General features: G+C 44.2%; 2 protein-coding genes across 9 annotated transcripts in view; one reads left to right on the top strand and one right to left on the bottom strand.

Annotated features, from left to right (window-relative positions):
• PPM1E (protein phosphatase, Mg2+/Mn2+ dependent 1E) overlaps nt 1–5,641 on the top strand; it is a 69,593-nt gene extending 63,952 nt beyond the window's left edge. The window contains exons 6-7 of the mRNA XM_086624756.1: nt 186–279; nt 561–5,641. Of these exons, the coding sequence (XP_086480882.1) occupies nt 186–279; nt 561–1,630 (1,164 nt within the window). The 3' untranslated portion in view covers nt 1,631–5,641. The remainder of the gene's footprint in view (nt 1–185; nt 280–560) is intronic.
• Nucleotides 5,642–6,649: 1,008 nt separating this feature from the next.
• TRIM37 (tripartite motif containing 37) overlaps nt 6,650–18,220 on the bottom strand; it is a 30,140-nt gene continuing 18,569 nt past the window's right edge. For 3 of the 8 annotated variants that reach the window (XM_086624625.1, XM_086624628.1, XM_086624629.1), the window contains 8 exons: nt 18,035–18,132; nt 16,512–16,709; nt 14,086–14,397; nt 12,287–12,415; nt 11,139–11,325; nt 10,363–10,481; nt 8,607–8,720; nt 7,474–7,786 (listed from right to left, as the gene is read on the bottom strand). In XM_086624625.1, the coding sequence (XP_086480751.1) occupies nt 7,698–7,786; nt 8,607–8,720; nt 10,363–10,481; nt 11,139–11,325; nt 12,287–12,415; nt 14,086–14,397; nt 16,512–16,709; nt 18,035–18,132 (1,246 nt within the window). In that variant the 3' untranslated portion in view covers nt 7,474–7,697. Of the gene's footprint in view, nt 7,296–7,473; nt 7,787–8,594; nt 10,482–11,138; nt 11,326–12,286; nt 12,416–14,085; nt 14,398–16,511; nt 16,710–18,034; nt 18,133–18,220 lie in introns of those variants that run through there. The other 5 variants (XM_086624626.1, XM_086624624.1, XM_086624631.1 and 2 more) reach the window with 5 other exon arrangements.

The raw sequence follows: 18,220 nt of genomic DNA, 5'->3' as shown, positions 1-18,220 counted from the left end.
TTACCCTGGTTTGTTTGAAAGTTGGCTCGGATTTGTGTGCAAATCCTTTGCTCCGATCTGGCGGGGCCTGCAGCCTCCACGGGGCCGTGTTGGTGAAAACACCAGATATTTACTGACGCGCTGGGCGTGCGGGGGCCGCTCTGAGCGCTCTGCCCAAACTGCTCTCGTGTCGCCTTGCTGTGCAGGACGAGAAGAAGCGCATTGAGGCACTGGGTGGCTGTGTGGTCTGGTTTGGAGCCTGGAGGGTGAATGGGAGCCTGTCAGTCTCCAGAGCTATTGGTAAGAGGGGGCTTTTCATTCCTATTTCAGACTTGCTTTTACTTTCTAATTAAAACTTTAATTTTCTAGTGATCAGAATTTGAAATACAGCTGAAGATAAAACCTGTGAGCAATGACCTCTATTTAAAATATTTACCTCTACAGTTTGAGGGGATAATTTCCAAATAATTTCTTTAACTTGGGGTGAGAGTCACTGGACCCAGGCCGCGTGAATAAAAGGGCTTCCAGATGCTGTGGCTGCGAACCCACCATTTGTGTGTGTGTGTGTTGTTTTTCCACAGGGGACGCTGAGCACAAGCCATATATCTGTGGGGATGCAGACTCTGCCTCCACTGTACTAGATGGCTCTGAAGACTACCTCATTTTAGCCTGCGACGGCTTCTATGACACAGTCAATCCCGATGAGGCAGTCAAAGTGGTGGCTGACCATCTAAAGGAAAATAATGGCGACAGCAGCATGGTAGCACATAAATTAGTGGCATCTGCTCGGGATGCCGGTTCCAGTGACAACATTACTGTCATTGTGGTATTTCTCAGGGACATGAACGCAGCAGTAAATGTTAGTGAGGAGTCGGACTGGACAGAGAACTCTTTTCAAGGTGGGCAAGAAGACAGCGGGGAAGATAAGGAAAACCATGGAGACTGCAAACGACCGTGGCCCCAACACCAGTGCTCAGCACCGGCAGACCTAGGGTATGATGGACGAGTGGATTCCTTCACCGACAGAACTAGCTTAAGCATAGGGTCCAGCATCAACCCGCTTGATGGTCAAGGCTATTTAGACCTGATAGAAACAGAAACTAGTACACCCGTGAGTGCCAAATGCCCACCACCGACCCAAGCGTTTAGTCCTGGCATACCAAAGAGTGCGAATTTGATCAACGGCTCACCAGTGAAGAACGACTCACCAGAGCGCACTGCATCATCCATCTGTGGACAGAGTGATCCCAGGGAGTACAACGCTCCTCTTAGTTTGGGTGCTGCAGGGCAGAGCATCTACAGGGTGAAGGGTTTATCCCCCATCTTCTTTGGGCTGGAAGATGAACTGTTCAAATCCTTGGGAAAACGAGCTGCGTTCTTTCACTTCCGGCTCTGTAACGGGAAGAGGCGACGAGGAGCCAGGCTCAAACCAAAGTTCCACACGCTGCTCTCGGCTCGTGAGCCTTCCCACATGGAAGGATCGAGTCTGTCCTTGCCTGTCCGGGGCCGCGGTAGCACAAGGATGTCGGTGAGACACTCCCCGTGGTGGAGGCTGGCCCGTCACAGCGCGTACAGCGCGAGCGTGTTTTTGATGCGAAGACAAAGTAATTGTATACCAGATTCATCCCTTCATCAATGCTGTAAAATGTAACCATCTCCCTCGTGTTCCCCCGTCAGACTCCCAAAATAGACATTCCCAAAATAAAACTGGCATCATCAGAAAGCGAAAAAAGGTGGGCATTTCAGAACTGTACTCCAGTCCCCTGCAAAGCTCACACCATGTGTACATAGATCTAGGAATTAGCAAATGTAGTCGTTTCAATCTCAACCGAGTTTGCTGGTGGTGCCGCCCCGAGCAGCGCCACAGCCACCCCACCACCCGCACACACAAGTATCCAGTCACATCCACTAGCGGAAGCCAAACAGCTGGTTCCCGGGAAGAGACACGGTGAGGGAAGAGTGTTTGCCAGCACCGAAAGCTGAACCTGCCTGAGGTGCGGCTGTGGAGCAATACAGAAAGATTCTGGTTTAGGACTGCCAAATTTTTTTTAGAGCGGGGTGGGGGGAAGTTGCCATAGAAGTCGCGGTGCGTGGGGGCGTTTTGTGTTCTGCTTGCTGTTTCTTTCAGGCTAGCGTTGAGATGAATTAGAAAATTACATCCACTGTTGCAGGTACAAGACTAAAAGCCATACAGGGTTTTACCAGGTAACTTAGGAATGGACAAACTAAGCTCCTGCTGCTCTGGTCTCAGACTCCCATTGAGGTACAGACTCATAATTTACCTATTTTTTTCATGTAACATAAAATGTGGAATATAAAGAAAACTGTTTTTTGTAGTTTTTAAAAAAATTATTTCCTCTGGCTAGAGGTGCAGTGTAGGGAATTTCGTATCTTTCTGGTGCTTTTAGTGGCATTTTTCTCGGTTGTCAGTTTAGGAAACTGTTCTCAATTAGTTTTCATCGAACATCGTTGTGCTTAATGCTTTGAGCCAACCTCTTTCCACCGTTAACTTCATCTCAGGTCTTAAAAGAAACCAGTCCGTGGAGATGTTCAGTACGATACCACTGTCACTCAACCAGTCAAACCAGAGACCTGCTTGTGAGGGATGCTGAGCAATGGGATGAGCTGCTCGGTTTCAGTAACGATTTCTAGATGACAAAGGTGTGATTTAATATGAAGTTGTGGCATGAAGGATGGTAGGATGTGACGTCTATGGGGAGCAGTATTGCTGCAGTTTGGCATTTTCCAGCACGTGTAGGAAGGGAGGCCGGGCCGCCGGGGAGGCAGCGGGTGCAGATGGGCAGGGGCTGTGGTTGGGCCTCAGGGGAGCGGGTAAAATTCACTGACAAGCCAGAGCTCTGCTTTGGTCAAACCCGGGCTCAGAAAGGAAAGTGAGGAATGTCAGTTGCCCTGATTTTCATAAGCAGAGCGTTATTTATCGGACTGGGAAACAAGCAGCACCCACCAGCTCTGCCGACTCTCGCGGTGACGTTAAACCCACAGGGGAGCGGTTCGTTGGGACGTACGTACGCAGACGATTCCCATCAGCTCCGCTACATCCACATCTATTCTTTGTTACAATAAGGCATTTGGAAGAGTATGAATAAAGTCAGTCTTCATAGGCGTTTATCATAGAATTTGTATCATTTTAGCAGTAACGATTTAAGAACAGTATTTAGCAGGAATTTGCAAAGTATTTTAGTATTAAGTAGTCAGATTATTCAGCATGATGAGATGGCAAGGTTTGAATTCTGCCAATTCCCGCTGCTTCTACCTTTGATGCACTATTTTAAAAGCAATCTGATGAACAGCAAAAGGCTTTGTGAGTAACCAGGAGTTGGAGTGTGGCTTTAGATTCCTTTGATCTTCTTCAGACTTTTTTATTTATCTTACGGGATCATTGGCTCTTATCTGTCATCTTATTAAGCCTTAGCTGTTGTCAACGTTCTCTTTAGCTGCAGCATGTGTTCCAAGTCAGATTTACTGAGGAAATTTGGGAAACCGTGAAACGGTAAAATATGCAACTCTGGGGCATCTCTGCGGTGCCTTCGTTTTAGATTATTCACAGTAATAATGACGCAGTGAAGGTCCATCTTACAGCTGCCTGCCGTGCTTCGGGGAGAAGGGTGGTGTAAGTGCAATTCTTCGTCTGAGTAGATCAGAATGAGCTACGTGATGGATGATGAACTTCTTCCCAGTCTGCAGGAGCAATTGAAGAGCACTGGACTGCATGTGTGCTGGTTTGGGAAGGATCTAGCTTTTTAGGTGTGGATTCATAAATGATAATTCTGCGACTCATACCATGTATCTTGCTAGGAGAAAAACAATCTACCATCGTAGTTCCAGTGTGGTCAGGTAAAACCATTGTATAGATAGCAAGTGTTCATTTCTTCACTAAACACGTATTTATAGAGTAGATAGGAACCATTTGTAAGGTAAGTCCTTTAAAGTTCTATAATATTAAAAGTAGTGGTTATTGGTCCGATATATGCTGCTCTTGATTCTACACACTAGACAAAAAAGCAGTGCTTCGTGAAATGCAGTGTTTTCTCTTAATGCCACTGGTGATAGGAAGTAGTTCTCTTCAGTTCAAAATCCTGTGCCCTTATTTGCTGCTTGCTAACGTAAGCAATAATCCCTCTCTAATGGTATCTAAGTGTTCTGTATCTCGTACTTTGATTGTCTATCTGGTGACAGTGTTAAAATATTAGGCTAATATAAAAGTATCTAACTGTATTTATTAACTGTTGATACTGAGATTCAGTCTGTGACCTGTGTTTTGTATTTTTATCGTGTATCTTAGTGGTGGTGTAAGTTTGTATAACGAATCTTTCCAATAAAGAGCTGAAGTATCCCTTTTCCGCATTAACACAACCCGCATCAGTTTCAGTTCACGTGCTAACCGTGGTTGCAGAACTAGGAGGTAGGTAGCGAAAACGTTTTTGTTTTGGTTTAAACGGTGTTGGTTTTGAGACACGGGCTGCAGGCTGTTCGCCCGAAGCTGCTCAAAACTCGCTCGTGAGCTCTTCACTGTGAGTATTAGTGGGATTCGCTCGATCCCCACTCTGGTAGTTTCCTGTGTACACTTTTTCATGTGCAACTCTGAGGAATGTCTGCGTTGCAGAGAGCAGTATAGCACCAGACCAGGGAGCTGTTAACCCATTGCAATTTGCACTAACGGTGGGTGGAAACGCATGTATATAACTTTTCTGTACCTAGAAGTGCCATCAATTGTCCTTGCAAGTTAAAACCATTCCGTATTTGAGTTAGATTGCATTGCAACACTGAAGGACAATGTCAAAGCAGACTTTAACTTACGCCACATTTATAGTGGTACATCGTCACAGCAACTCCGCTCTGTTTTTGGAACACTGTGTGTCAGTGAGAAACGCGTTGTCCTATGGGCAGATAGATGAGGCAGAACAAGTTCTGTGTTTAGAGACATGGCTGCTGTAGTTCAGGTCCACTATCTCCTCACTAAATCCTCCCGACCCTGGCAATGTTCTGCAGGAAAAAAAAAAAATGAGAAAGATTGGTCTAAATTAGGGGCTGTTTTAGCACAATTTATTCGCTCGGCACTAGTCACATAAACAAAGCCATCGAAGGGGATACTGCAGCTTTGTTCATGCCTGTAATTTAGGGCAATCTTTCTTTAAGTCATATCCTCTTTGCAACAGGAACAAGACTTTCTACCCTTGTATCATGTGCAATAAGTAATAATGAAGCATTAACACCACCTCTGACTTAAACGTTCCTGTCCTTCACCAGTCCTCGCTCATCAGGCAACTGCACTGTACTTGCCAGCATTAAGGCTAAAGAGAAAACAAACACCCCTCTTAGGGTCTAGTACAACTACTGTGTGTCACACCTGCACTCCGTTAGTTTTTTTCTCTCCTTCACTCTAGAAGACATCTCGGAACAGGAACAGGGGAAGCTGGCTGAGATCACCCCGAGTACTTCTACTCCTGCACCAGTACTGTGTAGATAGCCCGGCGTGTTGTCAGTTGCTACACTGGGTGCTCCTGTTGTCCCGTCTGTATTACCTTGTTCATGAAACTAACATGTTCTTTATGAAGTGAATAAATCAAAGCTAATCATTTAACTGCGTTGGGACTTTCCATTTGCAATCTTGTTCTACAGTTCACGTATGAGTTTAGTTGTAACCATGTATAGTCATCCATATTTTATTTATGAAAGCTGTTTATACAGAAAAACTGTTGAAGTTTTACCAATATCTTAATAAAACAGTAATTTAAACCACACTTCAGCTAGTCTGTTTCTTTAAGAGCTAAAAAGGACAGCAACCACCACCTGAACTCAGTGTCCTTACTGTGGCGAAAGCAAATTTCCTTTGTGTGACGTGTAACAAAATGACACAGTTCAGGTACCGGCAGAGTTATCCAGGGCTGAGATAAACAAGTCTTCCAAGCCTCTTCCCCCACCTCCTGTTTAAAAACCAGCTCCGTATAATTTAGTTCTCCATGAGGTGAGCAAAGTGCAACGGTTCTGGCTCCTGTCTTGTCCCTGCAAAGGTTGGACACTAACTCCAACACTGATCATGTGGCTCATCAAAATGATTTCCTTCAGCCTGGGCCTCTCAGTAAGAGTAAAGCATCTGTGAGTGTTGATTACTGCTAATTGAGCTGTGTGTAATAATCAACACACAGCCCTGTGCAACAGCAAACACTAACCATGCACTATATCATGGGGTGCAGCTTCTCCTGGGCCACCTCCAGCACTCAGCAGCTGGAACAACCTGTGCACAGGCAGCTGGGAGCTGCTCCTCCTGCCTTTAGCCCAGAAATACACAAACTTACTGCACAAAGAACCAAATTGTGGGTAAAAACTGGGGATCTTCCTGCATTCCTCTTGCAATAGAGGAGATTTAAGCATTTGGTCTGGCTTTGGCTGACACAGCTTTAAAAACCCCAGATGGATTTAAGCACTTTTCATTGAATACTTCAAGGAAAAAGTGGCAAGTGTAGAGCAGGAAAAAGTTCTAGAAGCAGTCGGGCAGCGCAGCAACGCTGCAGGAGGGAGCACATCCAGCCTGGCAACAGCGCACTAATGACCCCAACAGACAGGCTCTACCTTTTCACCGATTTCCACACAAACACCTAAACTTCACACCAGATTTCAACATTCATTTTATTAACAAAGTGCAAACAGTTTTAAACTACGAGTTGTACAGCACGTACACTGCGGAATGTCCACAGAGACACGAACGTCAGTAGAGGCAGCCGAGACACGGATAACGATGGGTTACAGTTACTCATGCTTTGTCACTAACCAGTTACTCAGCTTTCGTCATAGCTTCACAAGTAGTTTAGCAGCTCAAAACGCAACGCACAGTGGGCAGAGTTTGGCAATGTGTTCAGCTGGTCCCACCACAGGCTGAGGAGAACACCTTCTGTGCCAGCTGCTTCGCCCCGACTCTCCCTCCGTCACAGCTGCAGGATTCAGCAGTCTCACACAATCCGGTCACACCGTTTAAAACGAGGACATTCACGTGTTTGCGGTTATTCCAATGACACAATAGGACACACATCCTCAAGCAGGACTCCAGCACCTTTTGGACATTTTTTCAGAGCGTCTGAAGCTGGCAGAGCCAGCAGGAATGCAACCTTTAGTGCAAGGCCTTCACAGGTCATTTTGCCCCAGTAACAGGTTTAAGACGACTGTAGAAGAACCACACGAGGGTATTTGACAGAGCGGAGTGCGCGCACAGCCACAAACAACAGCCTCGGGATAAGCTCCAGTGAATGAACGCACCTCTTCCCGGGAACACGTCTTCAGGCCCCAGGCCCGCTCTCTATCTGCTCCAAAGAAAGTCAGCTTTCATTGAAAACCCTCACACTGGGACGGTTTTAAGGCTTCAAGCAAATACAACCTCAAAAGTCAAAATTCCATCCAGGGGTTCCTACTGACAGTTGCGTAAGCGTGCAACACAGCCACTCCTCCCTCAGCACTGCGTAATTTTAAGGACTGCCTTAAACACAAGGGTGGCTGCTGGCCCTGGGGAGGCAGGTAGCCACACAGAAGCAGACCCGGGGCTCGCTGGGGACAGATCGCAGCGTGTTAGACTGTACCAACCCCCCCGTGTCTACTCACAGTAGGACAAACGTTGCCTCATCTCTGCAGCTCGAGGAACAGGACGGGACAGGTGCGTCCCCAGGGCTGCAGCCACCTCACAGGCCGGCCAAGGCAAGCAGTTACAATTACCTGGTGCTGTCTTCTCCAGGAACAAAGCTGAGATCATCAGGACCGACTTGATCGCCCTCTGGGAACACTGAGCACCGCTCTGAGGCTGAAAATAAAATAAATGAAAACTCAGTAACCTTCACCAGATGAGCAATCGGAACACGGCAAGGTAACGCTCCATCACCTGCAGGGCCCCCTGCGTTGTACTTCATCCCTAATACACCAGTTCCCCATGTGCTTGACAGAGTTAAGGCCGCCACAGGGTTTTAAATTTAAGATATCTTTAAGTCGAGTGCAGATTTGAGCCATGTTTTGCTGCTGCCGATGAGCTGTGAGGTTTTAGTGCCTGCTGCACACATACAGCAACGCAGCAAACTCCAATTACTGAGCCAAGTGGTTAGGCCACGCTGTGAACGCAGTGTGGGATGCTTATTCGGGCCAAAAGTCAACTTCACTCACTGTCAGCTGTCACCTTCCAGTTTTTAATTTGATCAGAAGGTTAAAGCTTTTCAAAAAAACATGAGATAAGTTTTTCAAACTACACTGAAGTGCTCAAAGCACATTTCTGCCAATTCAGATGCAAATCCATGTCTAAGGCAGTGGTTCTCTCCCTGAAATTAGCAGATTTAACCTGCCAATCCTGCTACACAGGGAGTTCCAACTCAGAAGAACTAGAGCTATGGATTTTCCTACACTTCCCCAGGAGACTCACCTAAACTGACTTCTCAAGGCTAGAAAGAGTTCCCCTCTCCTCTTTTGATCTGGTTTTAATTAGGATCCCAAGAGAGGAGTTCCAAATCTCACTGGCACTTGCTTGAGCCCCAGTACCTCCCTCTGCTGCGCCATCAGGGATCTTCTGTGTCACAGGAGCCCTGAGGAAGACCCGCGGGATTGTTTGGAAGGTGGGCTCAGACAGTCAGTTCTACCTTCGCTTGAGGACTGGACAGAGAAGGCATGGTTAAACCCCTCCGAGGCAGAGGTGGCATCCTCCTGCTCTTCGTTTTCTGTGTCACATTCAATGTCACTGTCACTGCTCATTCCTGGTAGGAGATGAAGGACATGCTTCTGACATACCCCAGCTGCAAAAAACCCCACAACCACAAGGCGAAAGTGATGGCAGTAAGATCTACATAGCTGGAGCATTCAACGTTTTCACATGTAAGAGTTACCAAAATCAAATACCAAGAGCTGGCAGGAGAACAAGAGAGAAGGAGCATGTTGAGAGCTAAATGTATTTACCAAAGTGCCAAGGAATTTGACAGAACAGTGGGTACCAGCTTTGAAGACAGCCTCATTTTGCTGTGCAGCTTAGCTCAAGAGGGACCAGTTCCAACATGTCACCAGCTGAGCGCAGACTCAAGTGTCCACCACTCCTTCCTGCCTGAGCTGTGCTCCCCCAGCAGCTGCTCAGTCTACCTCTACAACTAGGACAGAAAATAAAGGTTGTTTTTCTAATAGTTGAGAGCTAGTATGACCCGTGGAGCAGATGCACCTACCAGACCCTTCAAGCAGCAATACCCTGTTCATCTCACACACATAAAACATGCTTTTCCTACAAAAAAAGAACCATAGCTGTTGATAATCAAGGTGGCTTCTTTTGTTTTGCCAGACCTTGAGTATGTGTTGACAGCAGTAAAAATTCTCCCTTTTGTACAGTTTTGTGGGTGACAAAAGGGGTTTGCTCTGTTCTTTCACTTCTGAAGAGCTGATACTCATTGCTAAGAACAAGAAAGTAGTTAAGTGAGGAGGCAACTCCACTGTAGTTTTCCCTCTGAAAGGAAAAAAATGTAACATTTGTTTCCTGGGGTTTTTAACAATGAAGTATTTCAAACATTTTCCTATTAGGCTCTCTGCTATAACAGAACAACTGCGGGAACGCATCACGATCACGCTGCAGTGACTAAGAGCAGAAATTCAGTTTTGTCACTGAGAGACCTTCTGTAAATGCCAACTCCTACACAATATTGCACACTGCAGATAGAGATGGATGCTGGCACCTTAATATAGGCTTTGCGCTACAATTCAGTCATTGAAATTCAAATTAGTGCAGGGGTGGAAGGCAGGAGAGTTTCAGCAAGATAAGAAAAAAAAAGCCTCTTCTACGTGGACTTTCAAAAAAAAAAGCAGTAATATTTTTTTCCAGCATGGAAAGGATGCAGGAAGGGAGGGGGGAAAAGTTTCCTCCAAGTCTCTAAGGAAACTGGCTTACGTACCACAACACCCGACACGAATGAAATGTTGGATGGATTCTAGCACAGACGTAGAGGCAGTTACCAATGTGGTTTGTCCCTGAAGGCAGAAGACCTAAAAGCCAAGGTCACTGGCTACTATTTTAATTAGGTACGAAATTATTTTCAAAGCCGTGCAACTCAACACCAAAGCAGAGACCTGGAGACATACTGAGAGGTACAAAAGCAACCAGTAGTCCAGGGAAACAGACGGCACCACCTAACGTTATCTGCTGGGTCTTTACAGATGTTCTCTCCTCGTTCAGATTTATACCACAGCTGCCAAATGCTGCTGCAAAGTTCAGCAGCCATGAGAACAGGTTTTGGGTTTTGTTGGGGGGCTGGCTTTTTTCCTCTTTTTGTTTCCCCTTCGAGCTATTTCCATTACAGAAACGGATCATCACAGACTGGAGTGCTGTCACACTGCATTTGACCTCTACATCATCTGATTTACCTTCTTCTGGCCCTGCAGAAGCACCTTCAGAAAGCATACCCTGCAGTTCACCAGCTTCAGAGTTGTTTTCCAGGCCACCTGACTGTGCTCCTTCTGTACGACATCCTTTAGAATTTGATCTTAAGAAAGAATTTAGAAGAAATACAAAAACTTATGTTAGAAATTCAGCTTTAATCCAGCTACGGAAAAAAAATCCTTTTAGTGCCACATCTAGTTTTACTGATTGTTTAAGTCTCTTGCCTATCAACTTAAACTTCCAGCTTTGATTGATTTAGAAATATTAAACTTGGAAAAGTTTGAGATGAGTACTTTCCAAAAATGGTAACTCTTGCTATTTAGAAGAAAAATAACCTGAGTACTTGCTCCATTGCACTTTGCTTAGCTAGCCAACAGGGCGTTATTATGAAATTGCTGAAAAGTAGAGTCACAGTGAAAAATATTGCCTTAAAAAAGGAAATCAGAAGTGATAAGTTTCAGTTAGAGGATATTTTGCAAGGAATAGTGTGAAAATAGACTGGGCCTGTCTTTCAAATCAAAGTGCCAGACTATGTCCACAGCTAATCAAAATAAAAGAAAAAAAAAGAAAAGACAACTTGTAACCTAGTTATAAAACCAAAAAATTGATATCCAGAGGGAACAGCAGCAACCAAGTAAACTTCAAAGTAATTTCTCTTCCATGCTACAAGTACCTGGTTTTAGCAGATTGGTATTTTCTTTCTAGATCAAGGGAAGGTGGGGGAGGAGATAACAAGAGTTAAAAAGAATAAAACCCTTACCCTAGAGCACCAACTTTTCTGGTCTTCTCTACGGCAGCTAAGCCATTTAGGCCAGGAACTCCCGCGTCGGAATCTGAACCTTCACAAGGCCTTTCCTCCGGCTTAGGCAGCGCCTCAGAAGCGCTGCTGTTAGCCAAGGGCCTGGCAGAGTGATGCCGACTGCCCAACTTCGAGCTCCCAATGCCACCTGAGGAAAGAGGGGGAGAAACTCAAAGCACATCCAGCATTACTTCAAAAGTCTAAACATCCAGTTGGTTTGCATCTCCAGTTTGGTTCCAAACACGTGTACGCACAAGCACACCTTCCCCACCCTCACTCTTAAAACCTTCCATTTTCCAGTCAACATACAGGCAGCACGTTCCATTTGCTATCCGCTCTCTAACCACACAGAGCTGCTGTTTCAGCCGCCATTCCTGATGGCAGACTCGGGTAACACAGATTACTCTCTACCCATCTTGGGTAGTTAAAACTTATCTTCTACTTATCTTCTAGGAACACAGACACCCTCTCCGCTGTCATTCTTCCCAGCTATTGACGCAACATTGTTTGGCTGCAGTAAGGCAGCCTTTCTAGTCGTGGACAAGGGTGAAACCAGGAACTAAGGTTACAGTTACACTTTATGGTATCTTCTAGTTTCTCACCCAAGCCTTCTGTACCTTTTCACCATTACAAGAAAACAACTGTCATACCCCATTCCTTCTCTGAACACTTGAGAGAAGCAAAATACCAATTCCTGTGCTGGGTGTTTCATTCCATTACCCTTAAGGAAGGGCATCGTAAAACTCAGGAGCAGCAATATCAGATAACTCTTATCACATGTATCCAGAGTGTTCTTGAACTCCCTTTAAGTCCAACCACTGCGTCAGTACTTTTTGATCTATGACTTTCACTGCAAAGTTAGTGCCTGAAACATCCTCAGAGAGACCAGCAGTAACATGTAACACACATTTATGTTCCGCCGAGCCACCTGTGCTGCGCTGTGTCACAGGTCATCAGCCAAAGGTCTGCACAGGCACAGTCATGTTAACCAGATTTGAGAAAGGATCAAGTTTTAGGGAAACTTCAGCTGCCAAGTAAAAGTCTTCTTGAAAAGCTTTTATACAACAGATGCTAAGATGCAGCACATAAGCCAAGATGATTTTGTTTACCTTCAGAAGTTTGACCATCTCCCTTCACACGAAGATTACTGTCCCCACAGTCCATGGCTCTTCGCAAAGACAGACTACCCGCCGCTCCAGAGCGAACGGGTTTGGGTGAATGACTTTTCTTACTTGCAGCTGCAAAAATATTTTAAGATGTGACAAGTGTTCAGTCAAAACAAGCATAAAGACAGAATGCTGCAGCAGTTTAAGTGAAGTTAAGCTCCCTATCAGTCTCTTTGCTCATTGGCTCCCAATCCTGCACAAAACTCCTTCCACATCCTTCCTATCAAAGATGTGGGCGAGAGGGAAGCTGAGCTAACTACGGATGCAGCCAAGACTACACAAGTAATGTTCACTTGCCTTACACTAAGACATCCTTCAGGAAGCCATCATCCAGATTGCTCACAGACATCATGAAAGTATAAAGGACAAGGAGAGCCAAAACCATCCCTTCAGCTCTTAAAGACCAGTGTAACAAAGGCCCTCAAAAGCAGGAGTGAAAGGCATGTTATGGAGCTCACACTGTTTACCACTTCCCAGACTAACCATTCTCTGAGCATGCGTCAGTGTGGATCCTGCTACAGAAACTTCTCCAGGTGGAGGAATGGTGACTGGAACAGCAAAGTTCTGGTGCCACCACACCCCATAAAGGTGGGGGATTGAGGCTTCATTGCAAGTCAGAACATTGCTCCTGTTTTAGAGCACTGTATGCCTGTTCCTCTTGTTCTGATGCAGAATGGAATGACTGCCCCGTGCCTTAGTAACCTCTGAAGGATGAGGCATTTGCTACGGAAAGAGGTGGTATTAAAAACCACACAACACACAAGCCAGCACTTCCAATGAAGTGGGTTGATCCTTCTGTGGCTTATTGATGGCATGATTCAAGGCTCCAAACTTTAACACAACTTTCTCTTAATGTGCACCAGAGAAGCAATTCTCTGCTCTGTGGAAGTGAAGAAATGCAAGAGAGACTTTTGCTGCAGTTGCAAAAGCCCTGTTTCACAGGTCAGTATTGAAAAGGATGGAGAGAAACAACTATCCTACAAGTTCTTTAGTCCACTCATGTTTATAATTTATTTCTTACTCATCTGGGCTCCAAAATGCAAGCAATAACTTGAATCGAAACCCAGATGACTGGAAAATCATCTCTCCCAGGCAACAGCGAAGTGAGAGAAAATTAACCATCAGTGCTTTTATTCAGGTTCGTAAGCAACAAAGCACTGGCACAGCCTTCATGCTGGTATCCGAAAGATTCCACAATGTTTGACCAGTGCTGCCAGCAGGACTCTGTAACAGTACCTCAACAGATTGATACACAGGCACCTCTTTGAAAGAAGTCACTTTTCAAAGGGCAAAGTCTCTCCAGAGACTTACTTGAATTTTAGCAAGATTTCAAGGTACTAAAGTATAGCAAGTCTGGAATTTTATATTTTTTTCCACTGGCAAGCGTCATGAAACATCAAGTTCATAGATGTGCCAGACACAGAGCATCAGTCAACAGGAAGTGACCTTCAGCTAGAATCAGTTCCATACAGAGTTAAACTTCAGAATCCTCATCACATTAGATGTGCTACTGGTGGTGGAGCAAAAGTTTTGGCACTTTTACTGAGAAGGGCTGAAACCAGTTTCAGTAACATTTACTTACTCAAAGGCAGAACAGGTTTTACGTTTCTGGATTCTTATAGCTGAACTTGAGTATAAGTAACAATAAAGGGTCCCTTTCCAGGTGCCTAGATATATAAACCACCTGTACAACTGGCTTCTGTAAGGGTGACATTTAAATCCCCCCTTTTCTATGCACTTACAATTCCTTATGTAGCAACTGGTAACTGAAGGCTTTGTCAGTAGTTCCATTCCTAGTTCTTCCAACTTGCTGCAGCTTTCCGTCCCACAGGCTGCTAAAGCACCTTGCTCGATGGAGAAGAAGCTGGGCTGTCCATCACATGAGCCAGCATTGCTGCTTCTCACTTCTGATAGTTGGTTTTTTACATCAGACATTTTACTTCGAACTTCAGCCATCTGAGTTTTAAGTCTTTTCAGCATCTTCAAGTCAGGTGGCACGCGCCACATGGCCTGGTGCCTCCGTTGATCTCGATCTTTTAGAGAATAGGATGACGCTTTACCAAAGGAAAAGTTAAAGAATAACAGGTGAGTAAAACTGTTCTCAAATGAAAACAGACATCTATTTTTAACAGCTGTAAGAATTCTACCTTTTGCTCTGCTATAAAAATGAGGGAGAGAGACATTCTCCTGTACTGGTATGGCACCATAACATTTAGGTTGCAAGCACTGTACAGCTACGGGGACAGATCTTCATTCCGTGCCCCATGGAAGACCACCCCAAAACCTGCTCAATGGAAGAACCAAGGCTCCCAGTTCTACTGTGTGAATGCTGATGACAACTGAGCTACTACTCCATATTGCCAGACAAGCTTGAGTTCACAAGCCTGGTCGCCAGTTTATGTCAAATTCGTTATGTGTTTTTATAAAGTTTGTTGAGTGCGTGTGTAAGATTCTCATGCCACCAACATATCATGTTAACATACAGAACTCAAAGAAATCTGAAACTAGGCAAGGAATTCTCTTGAGTACCTAACACCAGAAAGAAGGTCGAGGAGCTAATACCCGAGTAAGCCTACATGCTGCTCAGCTAGAATTAGATCAACTTTGATGTCTATTTGAAGCGTTATAAATTCTATAAGCGTTTCACTGCAAATTCAGCTGTTCGAAACTGTAAAGCCAAGTGGCTCTTAGAAACCTTCACCTTAGGAGGTGAAGCCTAGCAAACCCCAAACGTAACAGCAGCTTTCTCTTAGTCGACTGACTCGAATAAGCTCTGGGAACAGTCAAACCTTGAGGGAACCTCAGCAAAACAGGTAATTTCAGCTGCGTAGCCAGTAGATAAAGATGACCAGGAAGCCATTCAACACAACAGGAGAGCTTAATCTCCTCAGTAGTACAGCACAAAGTGCAACACCCTCTCTTAAGGGCCTTTTGTCTAGGCCTTTTTACAGGCACAACAGAGCTGAGACTCACAGTTCATGTGCTGCCACCCCTGTTCGTACTTATGGAGCTGACTTCCATTTTTGGAAATATGGATTACATTCAGCTGAAAATTCATCTGTTTAGGTGACTACAATTAAAGCTAATCACAAAAGAACAAATAGTTTGAGCTAGCTTTTAGATTCAATAACACCAATGGCATTGCTGCAGCAAAAGCAATGGTCCATTGCTACAAATAAATGCTTCTTTCTTTTCTGTTCTATTAAGTCATCGAATGGTTGTTTCAGAATGGCCTGAAATAAGATGTTGGGGTAGTGGGCCACCTAACTCCAAATAAGTGTTAATCATGATAAATCTATTATTGAGGTTGGATTTAATTTTAATTCTTCACAAAAAAAAACCCCACAAGATAAATAAGCAACCTTCAGTAACAGCCATGGGTGTCAGAGCTGCCAGCTTTTGCCAGTTGCTTTTGCTGCACATGAAGTTCATCGCTGTTTTCAGTTGAAGGGTCCTAACTGAACCACAAATATTCTTCAAAGTCTTCCATTATTTAAATATCATCACTATTTTTGGCTTCTGACATTTTGATCCGTTTTTCTTTCACTAATCATTACACATGTTCTTCCAGCCTTACTACTACATACATTTTTCTAGTTCTGTTTTAAATGCCTTTTTCATATCAACATAAATTCCAGGATTTAATTTCTGGTTAGTGCACACGGTGCTCTCAGCCACTAAGCACACAAACTGTGTTAAGTGAGAGGTGTAACTGCCTTCTCAGCAGACAGCTGTTCTGTGTTGTCTTTCAGTGCTAAGTCCTTCTAGAAAAGGACCTTTCATTCATCTCCCACAGTTGTGGTCAAAGAAACTGCATGAACTGTATCTCTACAACGTTGCTACACAAAAAAGACAGCCAGTTCAGTCACATCCCCTAAGAAAAGATGAGAAGACCCTCCTCGATAGACGCTTCTGTTTTCAGTTCAGTCATCTAGTGTTCTCCAGCTGAGGTCAACCGTTAAGACAAAGCATGTGTTAGAGCCAGCAGTAAGATGCAGCATAGTGATGAGCACAGATGAGGATATGGAAGTGCAGCTATTTATGAAAAGGACTACCTGGCACCCCTTTTCCCCCTCCCCTCCTCAAATCTGCTTCTAACTCTGGGACTCTGTTCTCAGAGCCATTTCCAAGTTGGAATTAAACCATTTGATATGAGATGTATGGTTACCTCTGTTCTGCAGAAGAGAGGCAGGAGGACGTGGCTGAAGGCCCCAAAGGTTTTCCATACCATTTCTGTCTTTTAGATCCAACAAGTGGATTAAAATTAAGGGATCTATATCTAGTAAACTGCTACTGGCTGTTGAGCCTAGGGCACTTCCCCGCCTTGAAGGTCTTCCACTTGCACTGGTGTAGCCATGGCTAGTACCTAAGGAAAAGTTACAGAGGAAGAGTGTGCATATACATGACAAGTGATGCGCTATTCCCTGTAAAAACAAAAAGACAAGAGTTCTGCAAGACATCAGTATTGTTTCATGCATTTATGGATTCTTACAGCAATCAGATATGCTTCTAATTAAAAGTTTATGTTAAAAAGCATCAGAGGGCAAAAGAAGAGAAAAAAAGGATTTCAGTTCATATCTTTTAATAAATCTCTTACTAAATAGATTGGTAAACAAATCAGTACAAAGAGCATTTATTCTGAAGACATGCACATAAACTTTCTAGTGGGAATCTTCAGTTAAGTTCTGCTCTGTGTCACCATGTTCCCATTACATAGGGGCCAAGGTACTCAAAAGATGACGAGAGTCTTCACAGAAAATAGTTAGATGTGAGAGACTAAAATTGTACAGTTTACTAGAACTCCCTTCCACCACAGACAGGTGACACTACTAACATTCCAGACTGGAAGATAGTGCAAGCAGGAAGAGATTGTGTCAGCTTTTACAAACGCTGTTAAAAATTACTTTTAAAAGCTTCTAAAAAAAAAAAAAAAGCTGTTTCTACAGCCACTGTGCTCCTACTCTACAGGCTGTCCTTTCCCAAGGAAACAGACGTGTCCCTCAACTTCCTAGCTCACAAGAAATTTTCAAGTAGTTTTGAAACAGAAGCTAAAAGCAAGACAGTTAAAGAATTCTGTCTTTCAAGTATTAGCAGATTTCTACAGCAGCACAAATACCACCTCTGGCATCTTTGCCATAGATAAATATACTTATAGTCCATACACAAATATTTCTTTCAGAATCTTATTAACCTATGGCTAATTTGGGCTATAATCATCTCTAGGCTGCAAGAAGTCTTAAGAGTATCTTTTCATTATTGCATTTCAAATGTAGTTCTGCTTCACTTGTAAGGATTCTTTACTTCATTCCCTCCACGTACTTCATGTTTTACAGTGCACTAAAACCTAAGGGCATGTGTCACACATTCAGAGGCCACAGAGACATCAGTAAAAATTGCTCGGAAGTCTACTTTGATTGGAATGGAATGGGTTTTGAAGAGGCAGAAAAGCCTCCCCCCAAACTCATGCACCATTTTTAAACAAGCACATTCAGAAGATTTCCCCTTTTTTTTATTGAGCCAATGAAATGTTTCTGCTACACTGCAATAATCAGTACAAACCACATGGTGCAGCATTTCCAAAAATAGAAATGCCTGCAGAACACGCAGCTTGGTGTTCCTTCCAAGAAGAACAGCAGAAGGAATCCAGCAGCGTTTCACATATATGGGAATTCTGAAGGCTGTTCTTCATACCTGATGCTCCAGGAGTAGCAGCAGCTGCTGCATCCTCCATGAGATCTCCTTCTTCCAACTCCATATTACTGCTATATTCCACATCATTTTCTCCAGACCTTGAGAGATGATCGAGGTGGAAAAAGGAGAACAGAAATTATTAGCTTTTTTCAGCTTTTGTTAAACATTATGGCACATACCTTGAAA

The sequence above is a fragment of the Tauraco erythrolophus genome, chromosome 21 (genome assembly GCF_009769465.1).
Source record: "Tauraco erythrolophus isolate bTauEry1 chromosome 21, bTauEry1.pri, whole genome shotgun sequence".
NCBI lineage: Eukaryota > Metazoa > Chordata > Aves > Musophagiformes > Musophagidae > Tauraco > Tauraco erythrolophus.
The sequence above is the reverse complement of the archived record's forward strand: the minus strand, read 5'-3'. Positions and strand labels throughout refer to the sequence as shown.